The 20,231-nt window shown below is 42.8% G+C and overlaps 1 protein-coding gene across 1 annotated transcript; it reads right to left on the reverse strand.

The window, feature by feature from the left end:
* Positions 1–267: 267 nt before the first annotated feature.
* YBX1 (Y-box binding protein 1) lies at positions 268–19,375 on the reverse strand. The gene is made up of 8 exons (XM_052636511.1): positions 19,069–19,375; positions 18,296–18,359; positions 8,642–8,675; positions 5,843–5,932; positions 5,243–5,545; positions 5,048–5,130; positions 1,499–1,764; positions 268–658 (listed from the first exon to the last, which is right to left on the reverse strand). The coding sequence occupies exons 1-7, from the start codon at positions 19,232–19,234 to the stop codon at positions 1,530–1,532; spliced, it is 975 nt and encodes a 324-aa protein (XP_052492471.1). The 5' UTR covers positions 19,235–19,375; the 3' UTR covers positions 268–658; positions 1,499–1,529.
* Positions 19,376–20,231: the final 856 nt, after the last annotated feature.

Below are 20,231 nucleotides of genomic sequence, written 5' to 3' on the forward strand. Positions count from 1 at the left end.
AACTCACAGTTCTGTTAGTCTCCACTAGAACATGCCCTCTCTTTACCACTGCCTCCCAGTAAAAGGAACTCACCGAATGGAAAATGGCCAGATTATCGTAGCAAATTCTAATTTTCAGTACAGGTATGCTACGCAACAAATGATTACACATTTTAAGAACATTTCCTTGAGTAAATACCACTAAGTATCACCTATCTGCAGAGATTTAAGTTAATAACCAGCTAAGTACTTATAAACCAAAAAAGCAAGGCAGAAATATACAACAAAGACAATTATTTAAGACCTTTATTAACAGGTGCTTGCAGTTTGTTGACTTTTTTTTTTTGAAAAAATCAAGCTGTAAACTTTTATTACAAATTAAAAATGAGGTTCTTAAAAATCTCAACTTGACCAGATATGAAACAATTTAAAAACCTTTAAAGGTGTATTGAGAAAAAACAGGCTTTTTTTTTTTTTTTAAAAAACACGTTTGTCATTACCAAAAAGAGACATCTTTAGGTAAAAATAATAAAAACCCCATGCTGCATAGATAATGCAGATAGTTCTAGTTATCTGGTCAACAGGCAAAAAGCAAGCACTTAAGGTCTTCAGCTCCAATCTTTTGTTCATTTCTTATTGCTGGAATTTCATATTCATTTCTTCTTGTTGGATGACTAAACTGTAAGAGAGAAAAAAAAAGTTTTCTAATTACCTTCTATAGTTCACTGCAATCTTTCAGTATATCAAATTAGCTAGGCAGGGAACACATCTCATACTGGTTTACCTTTACACAGCAGTTCATAACAGGAGTGGGCATTGCTATATAATAAGAATGGTTACTCATAGGTTCTGAATGACCTTTTGACACTCAAAATAGGGGGAAAAAGTCTCACTGGCTGAAAATGATAATTCTAGAGTCAAACAGAGACAAATACATGTCTCCTAGAATCAAGTAAAAAGGGAATCCTCTTAATTTTAGAATTGATGATGTAATGCCAAAGCCACCACGTTCCTCAAACAGACCATCCTGGTCATCATCACCTACGTTTTTAATCTGAGTAGCCATCCTACTTATTTTTGAAAATGAAGAATCTCACAATGTAATTACTTGTAGTTAGCAAGACTTTCCTCAGCTTACTGGTGTTTGTGTGTGCACTCAGTCATGTCCGACTCTTAACAACCCCCATGGACTACAGCCCACCAAGCTCCTCTGTCCACAGAATTTTCCACGTAAGAATACTGGAGTGGGTTGCCATTTCCTTCTCCAGCTTACTTTAAAATCATCCAAGAAAGTTGACAAAAAAGCCCTAATACAAAAGATACAATGCAAAGCTAGGCCAAAGTATGGCTCTGATATACAATCCATTAACAAAATGACATTCAAGTCATCTTAAGATTAGTTTGGGTAGAAGACACCGTAAGTTTAAGTGGCTTACCTTACCTGATGAACTGGGTTTTCCTCTCTTTCATTAATGGACATCACTCATGACTGCCTAGAGGGCCATCGAGGCTTACTTACCCGGATGATGGTAGAGATGGTAAGCCGGCATTTACTCAGCCCCGCCCTGCTCAGCCTCGGGAGCGGACGAATTCTCAGCTGGTGGATCGGCTGCTTTTGTCTCTTTGCCATCTTGTGGTTTAGGGTTTTCTGGGCGTCTGCGTCGGTAATTGAAGTTGCGGCGGTACCGACGTTGAGGTGGCTGCTGACCTTGGGTCTCATCTCCTTGGTTTTCCTTATCTTCTTCATTGCCGTCCTCTCTGGGCTGTCTTTGGCGAGGAGGGCCCCTGGAATGAGCATTGCGGAAGCTTGCAATGATAAAACCTTTCTTTAATCAAGTCACCAGGTCAACACATCTGCTCTGTTTATCAAGTGGTATGCAGGCAATTTATCAAAACTGAAAGAGTAAACTTGGTTTTTACTTCACAAATTGAGTATGATGACTTGGTAAAAGGATTTGGAAGTGTAAACTAAGATGACCGTTTAAAACTGATTTTAACAGTCTCATATTACCCAATATATCCATATATATACGCAATATATTCACAGATAGTTAAGTGAAGGTTGGGGAGCCTGGAGTGCTGCAGTCCACGAGGCCACAAAGACTTGGACACGACTTCGTGACTGAACAACACACTCATATTACTCAAAATACCCGTAGTATAACCTATTCCAAAGTTAGCCATGAAAGGACTAAAGCTGTACAATACCATCAATACCCTAATGCTATCTAAAAACATTGGTATTTCAGTAACCAGGTTTGGAAACAAGTGCTAAACTTTATAGATGAACATTTGTTTTTTTTTAAAAAAAGCAGAAATCAAAACCAGAGAAAAGGTATTATCTTCATATAAATCAAAGTACACAGCAACCATTAGTTTGGGAAAGGCAGATCAAAACCACTTCATACACACCAGGAGAGCTGAAAACAATCACATTGGGGAGGGGGCGGAAAAACCCCTCAATGCATTGCTGGCTGGTCTGGCTATAAAATGGTGCAGCAGCTTTGCAGAACAGCTTGGAGACTAAATGACCTAGCAGCTCTACTTCTAGATCTGTATCCAAAACAATATCCACCACGCATTATTTTAACATTCACAACAAGATGTGAAAATAACCCAAATGCCCATCAACCAAGTTAACGAAGAACAAAATGTAATATCCGTACAACGGAACCTGATTTGGTCATAAAAAGAAATCAAGTACTAATGATAAAGGCATGAATGACAAATACACGAGGTGAAAGCCAGACACAAACTAGGCAAATACAGAGACAAGGAAAGCAGTAGCCAGGGGCTGGTGTGAATATACTAAAAACCACGGAGTCACACACTTTAAACACCAAGATTATCAGCATGCCTTTACACCTGTGTAGGTCATTCCAGCTCTAACTATTTAAGATTCCATTTTTCACCTCTAACCCCTCCAGTCTTCCACCTACCCCTCCCAACGTCCCCCGCCCCCAACAGCCCCCACCACCTCTTCTCCTGAAACGGTTTTCCCACATGTTTGGGAACTCCTGACCAGTCTGGCAAAACTGCCCTGGCCCTCCCCTGTAGCCTTTTGAATTCTAAAATCCCACCTTTCAAATCTTAGTGTCATGTTCCATTTTACTGCCCTTTTCCTACTGTAATTATCATGACAGTTCCACATAACATGGGCTTTTAGATTCTTTCAGTTCAGTTCAGTCGTTCAGTCGTGTCCAGCTCTTTGCGATCCCATGAATCGCAGCACGCCAGGCCTCCCTGTCCATCACCATCTCCCGGAGTTCACTCAGACTCATGTCCATCGAGTTGGTGATGCCATCCAGCCATCTCATCCTCCGTTGTCCCCTTCTCCTCCTGCCCCCAGTCCCTCCCAGCATCAGGGTCTTTTCCAACTTGTCAGCTCTTCGCACGAGGCGGCCACTTTGCCTCCCATGCAACTCCTGTTCGCTACTTAGCTTCCCTCAGTTTCAAGCACTCCGCCCTCCAGTCGCCCTTTCCTTCTTTTCCTGGTGTATTCCAGGAGCCTTGTTCTCCCACTCTTATGTCCACTAGGACCTGTAATCCAACAATCCTACGATCATTCTGTCCCTTAACTCTTCCTTAATCCTCTTCTCTCCTTTCTCTCCAAGTGCAAGGTCTACCACTAATGATTATCAAACCCAAACCCAGTATCTTTGAGTAGACAAATGCTGAACAAATCTAACTCTGCTTAATCTCAGGCTGCTGCTCAAAATGGCTGGAAAAACACAAGCATATTTGGTGGACCCACTTTAAATTTGTGATCACTGTTACTTGACTTCCCCTATTTCTCTTCTACAGATAATTTCACATATTTGTCCCAAACCTCTCACCCCTTTCCTTTTGACTTCACCAACACACTGGTGCCCATAAACTCTGGCTTTTTACACATGCAACATCCACGGTTCCCAGCAAAAGACATCCCATTACATGGACCAAACCCAATCCTAACTGAAGATAGCTGCAGCAGATAATTCTGACAAGTATCCTTTTTTTTAAACTGCATTTTTCAGCCTACAAATAAGCTCTTATTTCTCAAAAAAAAAATCCTTTCTTAATGATTCCTTTCCCTCTACTGCCACCTCATCTATCTTCCTTTCAGCAAAACTCCTGCTATACTGATCTCAGATTTCTCACAATTCGCTCCTGGATCTGCATCAATCATTTCACCCCCTGGATTATAAGTAGCATGTGTCATTTACTATTCAAACAAACAATTCCTGACTAAATAGTTTGGAAAGCCCTGCATTCATCGATAGATTATAATAAATATATTCAAATGAGACCATTAAATAAAACTGAAGCACTCAACAAAAATTCATGTGCTGTTTTTAAACACACCAATGAAAATAGGTAGAAAATTGGAAAAGTTCTACAACGTAACAAAAAGTAGACCAAGGATACTGCCCTTGGGATTTAAAGGGACAGAGTATGAAAGCCTATTTTAGACCGTTGATCACTATCACAGATAAACACTTATCACTATTTAAGAGCTGATATTGTGATTGTTCACAGTATTTCAACAAGGTATCTGTGTCTAGGTTTAGACACAGATGCTACCTGTTAGTTTTAGGGATCACATCTGGAGACTCAATATTCTAAGACCTTTTACTACATATATGCATTAAACCTATCTGGCCTGTGAAGCTCTACCCTGATTCCTCTAATAATTAAACACCTTCTGTTAAAAAGGTATGCTTACCTTTACTTTTCTCCCTCCCAATGAATCAGGTCTTAAAGTTATAATACAATGCAGTTTAAACTACCATTCTCTTACCTGTTAAAAAGGACAGAAATGGGAAATTCCATACCCTCATTAGAGTAAAACAAGAACAAAACCAACTGCAAAAAGTAGACCACATCTATAAAGCTGTTTTTAACCAGTGCCAGCAAAGATGCAAAGAACACATTCTCAAAGATAACTGACTTCAGGTTCACCTCTTAGGCATCTGATGAAAGAAAATGTGAAGTGTTAACAAACAAATGACTGAAAAAGCCTGCAGAAGCAGCATGCTGTTGCTGAGTGGCAGCACGCGCTCGAGTCAACTCTAAACGCAAGCCGCACCTGCGGAATCGTGGTCTGTAGCCCCGATACAGGTTCTGTCTCACTGGTCTGCCTTGTTCTCCGGCACCTTGGTTGTCAGCACCCTGAAAAGGCAATGGAGACCAAGCCAAATTTTACTCCATTTACTTAAGCGCAAACCCCAACCAGACAAAGTCTGAATACAGCAGCAGTTAAAAGGAAATAAAATTCGTTTACCTCCATCACTTCTCCCTGCACAGGAGGGTTGGAGTACTGTGGTCGACGCCCGTAGGGTCTCCGCATGTAGTAAGGTGGGAACCTCCGCCTGCGGTAGGGCCGGCGCTGTTGGGCCTGGCCTTCGGGAGCGCTCTCCGATCCCTCATTCTTTTCCCCACTCTCACTATTCTGGTAATTCTGCTGGTAATTGCGTGGAGGACCCCTGCGACGTGGATAGCGTCTATAATGGTTACGGTCTGCTGCGTATTTACTGCCTTGCACTGGAACTCCACCAGGGCCTGTAACATTCGCTGCCTCCGCACCCTACAAAAGCCATCATATAGTCATAGTGACAATGGAATTAAGGACACGCAGCAAAACGCACACAAAAAGTACAAAAGGGTCTCTGTGGCCAGGGGTGCAGAGAAATGATTTAACACTAGCTCCTCACTGTTCTGAAGAGGTAGCCCTCTATCTGCAGCCAGCACATTAGGGTTGGTGCACCTGTGTTCAAGTGGTCACCTGACCCATCCATCCACCTTAGAGCCACCATCCTAATGGATGAGATCTCCAAAATATTTCCATACTGAAGTCAAACCTTTACACAAAAAGCATCCTCACCTTTTCTCCTTCAACAACATCAAACTCCACAGTCTCTCCATCTCCTACACTGCGAAGGTACTTCCTGGGGTTATTCTTCTTTATGGCAGTCTAGTAATATCACATTCCAAAAATAGATTAACAGGGGAGAATAATGTGCTTTTTCATTTAAAATGTACCAGAGTCAATATTATTTTAACTTGGATATACAAGTAAAATTAGCTTTAAATAAGACCAAACCATCAATAAATTTAGGAAAACAAGGACCAGTGCTACCCCCAACCTCAACCAAAATACTCCAATCTTACAAGGCCCCAGCATTTTATCACTATTTTCCAAACTAAAACAAGTCATTTAACACGCAAGACAAACACAACTATAAACATATATTTTAAAATGCTTTTTGCAAAAGCATTATATGTAGCTTTGAACAAAATGAGGATATCCACCTATCCCCAAAGACTGCACTTAATAGTAGAAGCGAGCCCCACACAGGGCCAGTTTAGATGACAGGCGAGTTTAGTTTTGCATGCTTCAAAGTTGACCAAACCAACTTTGTCCCTGTGTTACCATATCAAACTCTGTTACAAATGTCAACCAAAATCCCTTCCAACCTGATTGTGGGAATACTTCAATGGAAATGCAATTCCCATGAATTAACTATGACACTTTTTAATATTCTGTGGGTTATTACCTCCCCAGAATACATTAAATCTCTCATTGTTACTCATTCTCTAGACTTGTATAACAAAACTAAAGGGGAAGAATAACATCTCACATTTAATACTTCCATGAAGTACTTTCATGCATTACCCACTCGATCGCATTATGAAGATGTGAGGCATCATTATTCATTCCTCTTTTAGGGTAATAAAACAGGCTTTAAAAGTCAGGGGACTTGCCCAAGGTCACAAAGTAAGTGACAGAGTATGGACTTTTCTAAATCCAGGTCTCGGGACTCCAAATCCCATGTTCATTCTACTATATCACAGCGGTATCCATTACGGGATCACCCATGCATTTCCATTCCAGAGGAGGCAGGACAACCAACAAATCTGAAGCCAATTAAGCTAAAGTTGCCCAGAACTGCAGTCTCCTTGTACCACCACCAAGACCTGAGCAGCCAAAGTCCTAAGAAACAACTAAATGTTGAAACCACCTCCAAAATAAAGAGGAAAGCATGTTGGTGACAACTTGTGGGTTGGTACAAGTGGGTGACATGTGTTCAGCCAAATAATCGATCTCATCTGTCATCTAAACTGTCACAAAGTTTCCATACCTTTCATGTAACTCTCAATTATCTGCAGTCATAGGGGATAGCAGAAATATGGGTTAATTAAAACCCCAAACTCTTGTTTTGGTCAGTATCAGTTCTCTCCTGCATATTCCCAGACCCTTCACTGTTGCCCAAAGGCAGCAAGACTGGCAAGCCTTGCTGTCTGTCTTTTGTACCCAAGTCTGCAAATTCCTTCGAATATGCAGAAGGAAGTAAGAAACAGATTAAGTATTGGTATTCAATTTTATAAAACAAACATTTGTTTTAATACAATATTTTGCCTGAGCAGTCTTTTATTTGTTTAGAATTTAAATGTTTCCATACTTAATGTCTGACCCTGTGATTACTGAACAGGGTTTTGGATGTACCTAGAAATTGATCTGGACTCCCTCTCAATTATCATTGAGTGGTCTACAGGTCAATGCAGAGAGCTACACAACACCAACTTAAGGCAGCCTTTCCAAGGAAGTATGCTGCCAGCCAAGCTCACACCTGCCTGAATAAAGGCACGAGTGTGGAGACTGACTTTGTCTTCTGATGTCTAAATCACAGTACAGTGGTTAAAAAGTTCTTAAAGAGCGATTTTCAATACAAGTCAATAATATTTCAACAGTCTCAGTAAAAAAAACAAAACAAATCCACTCCCCCCTGGCAGAATTCATAGAAGTATGCATTCCTAAACATTTTCCCTACCCATTGCCCATTGCATTCCTATGGAGAAAATTAAGTCCAATGAAGCCTATGATATACTTAAGGTTGAAGTATCAGTGTTCACTTGGCAGCGGCTTAAACAATAAACTTCTTAACGTTTACAGTTTCCCCGAACACTTCCCTTAAATAGTGCTTGTGGACGAGAGCTTGGCATGCACCTATCCTGGCAGTTTTTCCCTCTCAAACACTGAGGCGAATCTAAAAACTATTCAATAAGCAATTACCAACCTTGCCATACCACCCCTTCACTTAACCTTCAACTAGCAAGGATTTCTAAATTTGCCAAGCTGGTAAAAATTCTCCAAACATAAAAACATATCTTACCCATTCAAAGTACTTTAGAATAAACAGAAGGATCTATGCTACAATGTCCAGTTTTTCAACATTTGTCTCAAATCAATGTATTTTGCAGCTTTGGCCTATTTCCCCCATCACTACTGTCATCTGTCAGAGGTAATTCTAACAGCATTTGAGTGTGTTATGGACAGCAACAGTATGGTTCGAATTTAGATTACTGGAGGTTTTCAGTTTGTCTGAAATTAGGTTTGAAAATTTAGTGTAAGGAATCAAGTGAATTCAACATTTAAAAAAGCTACAGCTATTAACAAAACAAAATACCAACACGAAAGGCCTATTTTAATTAAGTGAACTGCCAAAACAATGTTTTAATGTACACATTTAAGCTGTACTACCCCTCTTCCTGTGGGAACTAAACTGTTTGGTAAGTGGACTTAATAAACCTTTTTTACAAGGAACAATAGTTCAGAAGACATACACCCTTTTCTTCTCACAAGTGTTGAGCCAGAAGTGTAAATAGCCACAGGAGCACTCACCTGGTGTACAAATACATCTTCCTTGGTGTCATTCCTACAAGACAGAACCAAGTAGAACAAGTTAGGAAACTGAGCACTACGATGAATGTTGCCAAAGATTAAGAATACGCTTGGTCCTTTGTGCCTTCCCCTCCCCTTTTCAGAGACTTCCCTGGCTGCCAACCAGCCACTACGAAGGAAATTAAGAATCGAAACAGAAACACAACCAGTAAATCACAACGGTTTTACTAACAATCGTCTCACCACCTACTTCAGAAGGACTACAAAAGGAAAAAGACAAATAAAAAGTGTGAGCTACAAAGCCATTAAGAGGACAGAAGTGACTAGCAACATATATTGTCACTTCTCATTCTACTAAACACTAAAAGTATTCCAGCACAAGCCATTCGTACCTCTAAGAACATTGTTACTAACTTAAGTAGAAGAGATCACGAACATACTCTCATCAATTAACTAGCTTCCTTCCTACTTCATCTTTACCATCCCCAATTCTCAACTTTCATTGAAGGTATAAGGACGACCTCAGAATGTACAATACCAGGAGTGAGCCCTAAATGTAAACTATGGACTTTGAGCAATAAATAATGGTGTCAAATGTAGATTTGTCAATTTAAACAAATGTATCACTTGGTACAGTATAGCAGAGGTGGTCATGGATACAATCTGAAGGCCTGGGGTACATGGGAACTATGTATTTTCTGTTCAACTTTGCCATGAACAGAAAGTGCTGGTAAAAATAAAGTACTGATTAAAATAAAGCGACAGATTACAATGAAGTACAAGTATGAACACTACCAATACCGACATCATTCACATGGCAAGCATTGTTTGTGCCAGAAAACCAGGAAGTGAAGATGAATGCAACTTTTCAGTAGCACACAACCCTGTTTTACTTCGTTTTAAGACATCATTTTTACACCAATCTTTGTTGTTTAGTTGTCTCTTTTGTGACCCCCACGGACTGTAGCCCACCAGGCTCCACCATCCATGGGATTTCCCGGGCAAGAATACTGGAGTGTGTTGCCATGTCCTTCTCCAGGGGATCTTCCCAATCCAGGGACTGAACCTAGGTCTCCTGCACTGCAGGCAGATTCTTTACTACAGAACTACCTGGGAAACCCACACCAATCTTTAGTCTGTTGTTAAATAGGGGAAAAACTGTGAATGAATGGATGTCAGCAGTGAGGGGCCAGTGGTGAATGCTTTGACTTTCTAGAGATTGGGAATTAATGTGATGATACTACTAGTAAAAAGAACCCCTGGAGAAGCAACATTTCTAGACCTTTCCTGACTCACCCCACCCTGCTGTCAGTAAGTCAGAGTTGAGAAAGGACTAACCATTCTAGTGTTTATGCACCAAAGAATCCATACAGCATGGGAATATCATAATCCCATTCTGACATTCTTGCAAACAGGATTAATTTAAACTCTTCAAACACACACACCCCACCCAAGGCAGGGTGAGTGAAAACTGACCTTATAAACTAGCTGAGCATTGTTGTTTAGTCACTAAGTCATGTCTGACTCTGCAGCCCCATGGACTGTGGCCCTCCAGGCTCCTCTGTCCATGGGGTTTCCCAAGCAAGAGAACTGAAGTGGGTTGTCATTTCCTTCTCCAGGGGATCTTCCCAATCCAGGGATCAAACCAGAGTCTCCTGCAATGGCAGGTAGATTCTTTACCACTGAGTCATCAGGGAAGCCCCACTGAGTATTAGGAACACTTAGGAATTAACAGCCGGCTGGAGTATCCATCTGTCAAATAGGTCCACATACATCACACAATTCCATAGCCACCACTAGTTTTCAGATGCAACATGACTGAATTTCAAGCTCTAAGGTAGTTCCAAAGACAGGGGCGTTACTTTCATTACCGCGAGTAAAGGATATAAGACTTGCCAGATGACTAAGGTAAAGGACATTTGGTACTGGACTTCCATTAAGTAAATTTATTACTTGAGTTTTTTGGGGAAAAAAAAAAAAAAAGGAATTTATGGTTTTAATATGCATCAAAATTTCCTTAAAAAAAGAAAAAGAGGCAACTTTCAAGAGAGGGATTTTTCATTACTATCAATGCTGCTGTCCATGGACCTGGGTAGCTAATATCATTTTTTCTAATGTAGCTGCAAATAGGTATTTACAGACTGAAAATACACACCACAATAAAAAGAAAAGCAGTTGTCTATGAATCTTACTTTAGGGTTGTAAAGGGAATTTTTAAAAATTCACCAAATACTTCTCTAGTCAGTTGATCTAGTTGCAACTTGTTACACAGAGGAAAAGCAATACGTAACAGCTTATACTGTGAGGGTTTAAGTTTCAGATACTTTGCCAAGCATTTTACCATACCAATCCTCACAATGCCAAGGTGGGTGCTTTTACTTATATTACCACCCATTCCACAAATTAGGAAAATGAAGTATGTGGTCATCTGCTTACAGTGGTAGAATCTGACTCTACAGGCCCTTGTCTTTATCAAGTTGAAAACTCAGAAAGGACCGTCTGGAAATCTTTACCTATTTCCAAATTATTTCCAGGTAGACTACAGGATACAGTTTCTCTAATTTTGGGAGAGGACAGTAATAAATAACAAGCCAGGTGGAGTATCTCTGCACATCCTCACCTGCAACAGTCACATTCTGTGTAACTGGACCAGGTCTCTGCTACATACTGCCCCCTCACCACCCTCAACACATGGGACATGCAAACGCCATTCTTTGCTCACAAGCCACATAAAACCAGTTCTGTTCTGTGTGGGTTTGTTGATTCCCAATTACTACCACTTTTAGCTTTTTTCCAAAGTCTATTCTTCCATATTATTCCACCTTATTAGTTCTTCCTCTGATCTACCGTAGCCACAGGACTGACAACGAAAGCACAGCAAACCCAAAGGCCTCATTCAATTCTTTAATAACGTTGGGTATTTACTTGTGCTAGCTAACTGGGCATTGTGCTAAGCACCAGAAATAAAAATAAGACATGGTTTACCCTCAAGAATTTCTATCTAGAAGGCCACAACCATTCAGTCTAATACAGCAGCTGAATTACCAAACACAGTTGCATATTACAGTACGTTAACAGAAGCAGAAGGTATTAAGAAGAGGTGGCAAGAATACACAGAACTATACAAAAAAGATCTTCACAACCCAAATAGTCACGATGGGGTGATCACTCACCTAGAGCCAGACATCCTGGAATGTGAAGTCAAGTGGGCCTTAGAAACTAGCATCACTACGAACAAAGCCTGTGGAGGTGATGGAATTCCAGTTGACCTGTTTCAAATCCTGAAAGATGATGCTGTGAAAGTGCTGCACTCAATATGCCAGCAAATTTGGAAAACTCAGCAGTGGCCACAGGACTGGAAAAGGTCAGTTTTCATTCCAATCCCAAAGAAAGGCAATGCAAAAGAATGTTCAAACTACTGCACAATTGCACTCATCTCACACGCTAGTAAAGTAATGCTCAAAATTCTCCAAGCCAGACTTCATCAATATGTGAACCATGAGCTTCCAGATGTCCAAGCTGGTTTTCGAAAAGGCAGAGGAACCAGAGATCAAATTGCAAACATCCGCTGGATCATGGAAAAAGCAAGAGAGTTCCAGAAAAACATCTATTTCTGCTTTATTGACTATGCCAAAGCCTTTGACTGTGTGGATCACAATAAACTGTGGAAAATTCTGAAAGAGATGGGAATCCCAGACCACCTGGCCCACCTCTTGAGAAACCTATATGGAGGTCAGGAAGCAACAGTTAGAACTGGACATGGAACAACAGACTGGTTCCAAATAGGAAAAGGAGTACATCAAGGATGTATATTGTCACCCTGCTTATTTAACTTCTATGCAGAGTACCTCATGAGAAACGCTGGGCTGGAAGAAGCACAAGCTGGAATCAAGATTGCCAGGAGAAATATCAATCACATCAGATATGCAGATGACACCACCCTTATGACAGAAAGTGAAGAGGGACTAAAGAGCTTCTTGATGAAAGTGAAAGAGGAGAGTGAAAAAGTTGGCTTAAAGCTCAACATTCAGAAACGAAGATCATGGCATCTGGTCCCATCACTTCATGGGACATAGATGGGGAAACAGTGGAAACAGTGTCAGACTTTGTTTTTTTGGGCTCCAAAATCGCTGCAAATGGTGACTGCAGCCATGAAATTAAAAGACGCTTACTCCTTGGAAGGAAAGTTATGACTAACCTAGATAGCATATGAAAAAGCAGAGACATTACTTTGCCAACAAAGGTCCATTTAGTCAAGGCTATGGTTTTTCTAGTGGTCATGTATGGATGTGAGAGTTGGACTGTGAAGAAGGCTGAGCGCTGAAGAATTGATGCTTTTCAACTGTGGTGTTGGAGAAGACTCTTGAGAGTCCCTTGGACTGCAAGGAGATCCAACACGTCCATTCTAAAGGAAATTAGCCTTGGGTGTTCTTTGGAAGGAATAATGCTAAAGCTGAAACTCCAGTACTTTGGCCACCTCATGCGAGGAGTTGACTCATTGGAAAAGACTGATGCTAGGAGGGATTGGGGGCAGGAGGAGAAAGGGACGACAGAGGATGAGATGGCTGGATGGCATCACCGACTCGATGGACCTGAGTTTGAATGAACTCCGGGAGCTGGTGATGGACAGGGAGGCCTGGTCTGCTGTGATTCATGGGGTTGCAAAGAGTCAAACACGACTGAGTGACTGAACTGAACTGAAGGCCTATCAATCAAAGGAGGAGGAGAGAGTGGCAAGATGAGATATAGAACCCAACGGTTAAGAGCTCCTTACCAAAATCATTGGAGCCAAGGTTGGAATCCTGGCTATTCCCATTATTAACTACATAATCTTGGGCAAGCTGCCTTATTTATGAAGTCAAATATCTAAGTTTGTTTCCTAGTGGCCTTAAAAAACAAAGGCAAAGACAAGTCAAATGAATTTGATCACTTCAATATCATGGTCAACATTAACTATTGAACTTTTTTTACATTCAGTTTCTCTACTTCTTGGTGTTCACGGAACATTATTCACTACTGAAAAATTTTTTACAATGAAAACACAGCTTTCTCACCTATCTAAAAGAACTGATACAATTTTGCTCTTATTCAGCATATAAGATGTCACAGTAGTGACATCAAGGAAAAAGAAATCACACAGACAGCAAGAGACTGAAGAAAAGGGGACGCCATTGTAAGTTAAGAGAATGCCAAAGAAAAAGGAAATCCTGCAGGTATCTAAGGAAAATGAAAGGCTCTTCAAAGTCCCTAATGTAGCGCAATGAAGGTAAAAAGCATGTAGCCAACTTCAAATTTTAGGAAACGTTCTTTTCACTAGGTGCCAATCCACGGTATTGCCCGAAAGGAGACATGTCAATAAATGCTCTTACACCATTATCTGAAGGCCACCACACCAAGCCATTAATAATTTAATATGCCCAAGAGCATAAATTAACTTATAATCCTATAGCTATAAAAACAAAAGCTTCAACTCTCAACAACTTAGTGAAATGACTTCTGGCCAACTCACAATCAGTGCCTAACAACCAGCACATGAATCAATCCTAGAGCGCTCTGCATACAAGCCACTGTCTTAAGAACTACAGTCTGTTTTTGAAAAGACTGCCAATGACACATCAGATTTGGGGGACCATTCAAATGTCTTTTAACGCCTCCAGCCCCCTTGAAGTGAAAGCGAAGTCGCTCAGTCACGTAGCACACCATCAAATCTTCAAGTTTTCTCTAGTGCCACAGCATTTACTCATTTATGTTACAGACTACCTATGATTTCTTGGCTCTTCCCATGTCATCAAGCTATGATCAGTTTGACTTTAATAGCCTAAGAGACTTGGCAATCATCTTTCTACAGGTCTACAAACTTTAAAAATTAACAGGCTTTGTGGGACTTCCCTGGTGGTCCAGTGGCCGAGACTCCACATTCCCAACGCAAGGGGGCCTGGGTTCAATTCCTGGTCAAGGAACTAGATTTCCACATGAAAACTAAGACCCAGTGGAGCCAAGTAAATATTTAAAACAGGCTTTGTAGGGTCACAGACTGCTGTATATTTTCCTCTCTTTTAAACAACATTTAAAAGGCAAACCTGGTTCCTGATTCACAGATCATATAAAAACAGAATGAATTTAAAGATAAAGCCTAGTACTCTCTCCTATAAATCCTTAATTGCCTCCCAATATTAGGCAGACAATCTGCACACTAAACTAGTACTATATTATGGCAATCCCTAACTACATGAAACAGGCAGTGAGAAGTAGAAAGCTTTTCAAATCTGAGGAACTAGCAGCAAACAGGGGTCCTAGTGACAGGCTAGATATCATTTAAGAACCTTTCAAATGGCCAAGAATACCACCTCCACCCCCAGTCTGTAACCATACGGAAACAAACAAACTGAAGATGAGGCAGACAGCATAACAGCAGTTAGGGCAGACAAACTCCAATGTGAGAAAATAAATTCAAATCCCAGCTCTGCTACTTACTAACCACACTTCTTGGAGCAAGTTTACTCAATCTCTCTGTGCCATGGAATAGTACCTATACCTGAAATGTTGAGGATTAAATCCATTAGTTGACTTTAAGCATTTACTATAGTTCCTGGCATAAATATTTGATAAACATTAGCTACTCTTACCACCACTGTAATGAAGAATCAGTTATATACACATGAAATCCCCAATAGGGAGGCCCCCTAAAGGGAGACCAAACCTGAGAGCCACGATATAGTATTTTTCTAGGGAGGGACAGCTGAGTCTTTTCCTAGACCCTGGGTAATAAGTAATAAACACAAATGCATTAACAGAGACCAGGCAGGAAAGGAAGTCAACAACAGGAGAAAACTAAGCCTGAAAGATGTGGTAAAAGAGAATGCATACCCCAATTACAGGTGGTAACATGTAATTGGTGAGCTGATTTTCATTTACTTGGAACTAAAGGCCCCCAAACTAAAATAGTAGCTCTTTAAAAACTCACAGATTAGGCACATTACCAGTTTGTGATCTCTTCTGTATTCGATTCTCTTTGCTCAAAATTTCTTGGCCACCCCTTACAATTAATTTAGCCTTTTAACTACTCTGGATAACAGAAAAATATTTCTTTTCTGCTCACTAAAAGATGCATGTCCAACTGGAAAATAAGTTGTTACTGATCCATGTCAATCTTTCTTAAATTTGGTGAGCATGGATTAATCCTCAACATGTGGAAGCAAAAGAGGAAACAGTTTCTAGATTCAAAATCAGAGTAATCAAACCCTGAAAAGACTGATCCCATGCCATCCTTCTAATGCTATCTCAAATAGTCCTGAGTGAAGTTTTTCATTATAAAATGAAAAATAATTCTGGGGGTTAATAAACCCCTCTAGTCACATAATCCAATTATCTTTCATAGTCACAGAACACAAAGGAATAACAATGAATTCCTAGACTACACAGCCTAAGAAAACAAAGCCAAAAAATTTGCTGTGTTAAAATCAACAGTCTTATTTATTTGGCACCTTTCATACAATACAATCCTTAAAAAAACAATTCTAACAAGGCTTTAACAATTATCACAAGCAATAACAGACTGAAAAAAGTTTGTAATGAAAATACATTCCTTTAAAGGGGACTTTTACATTAAAAATGTATTTTTAACAAGTTTTAAAAACTTAAGAACCTAAAATACATAATTCATAGAATCCCAAGGTTAAAATTAGACCTATACCAATCATCCCATACACTGTATCCTCAAAAACAGCACCCATCACACACACACTCTCTCTCAGGAAAGCCAGGTGCCTACAGCCCTGAACCACTTGCTATACATTTTCCCTTAAGCAAGGTAAACCTCTTCTGGACTTAACTTCTGTTAGGTTTTATAGTGTCTTGTTCAAAAGTCTCTGAATCATTGAGACAACCAGTTTAGAAATGTGAAGCACATTTATTTGAACCAGTTAGTTTGACAAAACACTGTGGTTAAGACAATCCAAACAAAGGATCATTAAAAGCCAACTTACATTTAACTTGCCCTATCTGATGATCAAAAGAGTTGATTACAAGTTAGATGGATAAAGGAATGGTATCTCACAGAATAAACTTAGAACCCGAAGAACTGCTTTTATCTTGGATTATCAATTGTTCACCTACAAATATAATCTAGATCCATTTAACAAATGCAGCAGAACAGAAGGCACATATATGCCACAATCTTTAAAACACACACACAAATTACTTAAAAGGCTGCAAATTACAGATCACTCCTAAGAGGCACACCTGTGATAGCCTATCACCACACTGGGTCAAAGGTCAAAAGCAGTGTTTCTCAAACTAAGGCTCACAGGCTATTATCACCTGGAATTCTCCTTAAAAAATGTACTCCAGACCCAATGAATCTAAGCTAAGAAGAAAGAGCTCAGGAATGTGTACTTTTATCCTTTCAAGGTAAGCACACAAATTCGAAAACCACTGGTTTAAGGGTGAGGCCAAAGTAAAATCAGAGTAAGACTGAAATACTAACAAATTCAGAGATCACCTAAAAAGTGGTCAAACACTGGCATCAAAGCAGTCCCTGCCTTCCTCACTAGTAACCCATTATCAAAAAACTGATGAGAAAATGTGGCCTTGGCCTGTCCCAAGGCAGTGTAAGAACAGATGGAAAATTCCTAAAGATTTTGGAAGAAACAAAATGTTTCCTCAACTGCAAACGTGGAAAACAGACCGTCAAATGCTTACAATCTCTTTTGCTTTCTGAGCGTTTGAGTAACTAGTGGGTTTTTGCCAGCCAATTGTGTGTCTAGGCTTGATCTTGCCCACTTGGTTTCCCTCAGTAGAGTCCATTTCAGAAACATTCGGTTTTACTTCTTACTCTTTAAGTTCTTTCAAACATCCAGTGTAATAGGGGTGTTAAGAAATAAAACGCTGCGATGACCGCATCACACCTGTAAGGCCAACACTGCTGTCAGCACGCACACTGCTCTACACCCTGTAGCTGCACCACCAGCCCGGGCAGCCATCTTGGAAAAGATGCCCGGCTGACAGGGACCACGAAGAGCACTGTGAGCGAACTGCCGTCACCATCCCACTGCTACAAACAACTCAAAGGGTTAATCCTTAAGATGCAGTTTGCAGCTCTGCCTTCGAATACAAAGACGAATGTAACCGTGGACTAAGGTCACTGGAAGCTACAACCAAAGCTTTAACAGGTACGATTTGGGGGGACAAGGAAGTAGGAGGAATAAGGCAATAAGACCTTAGTCAAAATGACATACTTGCATTGTCAAATCACGTTACCTCCAAAGGTTAAAAAGTTGTAAATAACCTACATAGTAAACAGCGGCTCACAATTTCAAATACCAATTTCAGTAACATAGAAAAGAATGACGGATAAAAATGCGAGGGGTCTAAGCCTAACAAATTCGCCCTGGTAAGAGATGGCTCACTCACTCCGCCTGCCTTTTAAATCGCTTTGTATCTTTCAAGTTAGCTAGAGATCAACATTTAGCTACAAAACAAAGACAATCTCTACGTCTCCTAATCCTTTCGGTCACCAAGGAAAACCAAACCCCACTAGCCCTACACCAGGGATGGCAACCTACACAAGCGCCAACAACCCCAAGTTCCTAAAGCCTACAGATGGAGGAGAGCAATGCAAGAGGCAGGACAGGGCTTCAGCGGCGGTCATCTCACCTGTTGATGAAACCATATCCGTTTCTTACATTGAACCATTTTACTGTTCCCAAAACCTTCGTTGCTGAAGGAGAGAGGAAAAAAAAACCCACAATTACTAGACGTCCTTTTTCAAAACCGCCACGCTTCAGCATCCGGTGGCTCACGCATTCCCTGGCAAAGACCCGTGGCCACCTGACAGCCTTTTTCCCCAGGGCCTGCCGGCCATCCGCACGGTCCACGTGGGTGAACCCACCGCAGCAGAGGCCCCGGGTCAGGCCCGGGGCGCGGGCCCGAGCTGGGTGTGCGCGGGGACCGCGGGCGGCGGCGGGGACCGCGGGCGGCGGCGAGCACGTGAGAAGGGGGAAGCCGCCCGGCCCACTCCGGCCTGCGTAGGCGGCGCGCCGCGCCCTCAGGGTACACGCGGAAGGGAGCGGGTGGGGGACGGAACAACGGCGTGCGGGCCCGGGCGCACGCGGCCGGCGGGCACGGAGGGGAGGGACCCCGCCGCACACGCGGTCGGCGGCGCGCGGCCGCACAGGGGGAGGGGCGCGCGGCCGCGCGGGGTCCGCAGGGGGCGCGGGAGGCGGCGCGCGCGCGCGCTTGCCGGGCACGCGGACCGGGCGGGCCAGCGTCCGCGAGGGCGCGAGTGGGGGGGCCTGGGGGAGGGGCGGCCGCGCGCCGCCGAGACGGTCCCCGCCGGCCGCGCGCCCGCCGGCTCGCCCCGCTTCGGGTAACGGTTCCGCCGCCAGACTTCCCTACTTGCCCCACCCCCGTCCACGTCCGGTTCTCACCGATGACCTTCTTGTCCCCGCCGGCAGGCGCCGCCGATGTGAGGCCGCCCGGGCCGCCGCTCCCTGCGCCGCTGCCCGTCGTGCCGGGCTTGGTGTCGGCAGCGCTGAGGGCGGGGGCGGCGGGGGGGGCGGCGGGCGGCTGCTGGGTCTCGGCCTCGCTGCTCATAGTTGCGGTGATGGTGACTGGGGCCGGCTGCGGCAGCTGCGGCTCCTCCCGGGGTGTGATGGTAACTAGGCCGGCGGCGGCGGTGGGGCTGCTCAGGGCTCTCTGGGGTCCGCTCTCCGCTCCCGCTACCGATCGAACTAGCGAGAATGGCGGGACGGGCGGGATAAGCCCTGCGAGCGACCCGCCCTAAGCATCGTTCACTGGTCAATAGTGTTGTCAATCTCACCACTTGCCCACAACTCCTAGTTTCTATTGGCTAATAGTCTTTCACTCCTCCACTCTCATTGGCCTTTAGGCGGCTAATTCGGCCGACCTACAACCGTTCCTGCCTCTGCTGCCGCCATAGAGACCGGAACTAGAATTAGAGTAGAGTCACCACGAGAACCATAGAGAACCCGAGAGGACGGGCAAGAGGGGACGTGACTTTCACGAGGCTGCAGCCGGGGTGGGCCGGCTCCAGGACCAGGGTTGTGTCCTGGCCGAAGGAAAGGTACGGCCAGATGCCTGCGCCGGGATTACCCGGCCTGACCTGGGGGCTTGGAACGGGGCCCGACGACACCATAGCTGCATGTGGAGAAGGCCTCCCTCCCGCCCTGCTCCAAATATGGTCCCTGTGACCTCAGACCATTACTGCAGATAGAGCCGTCTTTTCTACAATGGCCGTGTACTCGCGGCACAGCCGGGAGTTTCTGGAACATACTTAAACGTCTCCATTCAAAGAGCGTCGGTTTACGGCGAACCAGTCACTCTGCGGGGGGGATCACGCTAGCTATTAGGAAGCCCCTGTTAAAAATATTGAGGCCGGAGGGCGGGGGTGTACTCCATGGGGACCTGCCTTTCCAGCACAGGAGGACTGTCTTGTTAAGTATTCACATCTTTTTGTATTGGCCACAAAAAAAGATTTAATTTCGACTCACGTTTATTGAGCAAGCTAGGCATGTTATTCTTACAACAGCCATAATTGAGGCTGCCACACGATGTAGATGAAGCCCTGCAC

The sequence above is a fragment of the Budorcas taxicolor genome, chromosome 3 (genome assembly GCF_023091745.1).
Source record: "Budorcas taxicolor isolate Tak-1 chromosome 3, Takin1.1, whole genome shotgun sequence".
Lineage (NCBI taxonomy): Eukaryota > Metazoa > Chordata > Mammalia > Artiodactyla > Bovidae > Budorcas > Budorcas taxicolor.

Bases quoted from the DNA above. Each gene is read 5' to 3' on its own strand.
- YBX1 (XM_052636511.1), bottom strand. From the start codon at position 19,234: ATGAGCAGCGAGGCCGAGACCCAGCAGCCGCCCGCCGCCCCCCCCGCC. The intron at 5,546-5,842 runs GTGAGGATGCTT...TGGCTTTTGTAG, and splicing joins ATGTTGTTGAAGGAGAAAAG to GGTGCGGAGGCAGCGAATGT. The intron at 1,765-5,047 runs GTGCGGCTTGCG...TGCTCATTCCAG, and splicing joins TACAGACCACGATTCCGCAG to GGGCCCTCCTCGCCAAAGAC.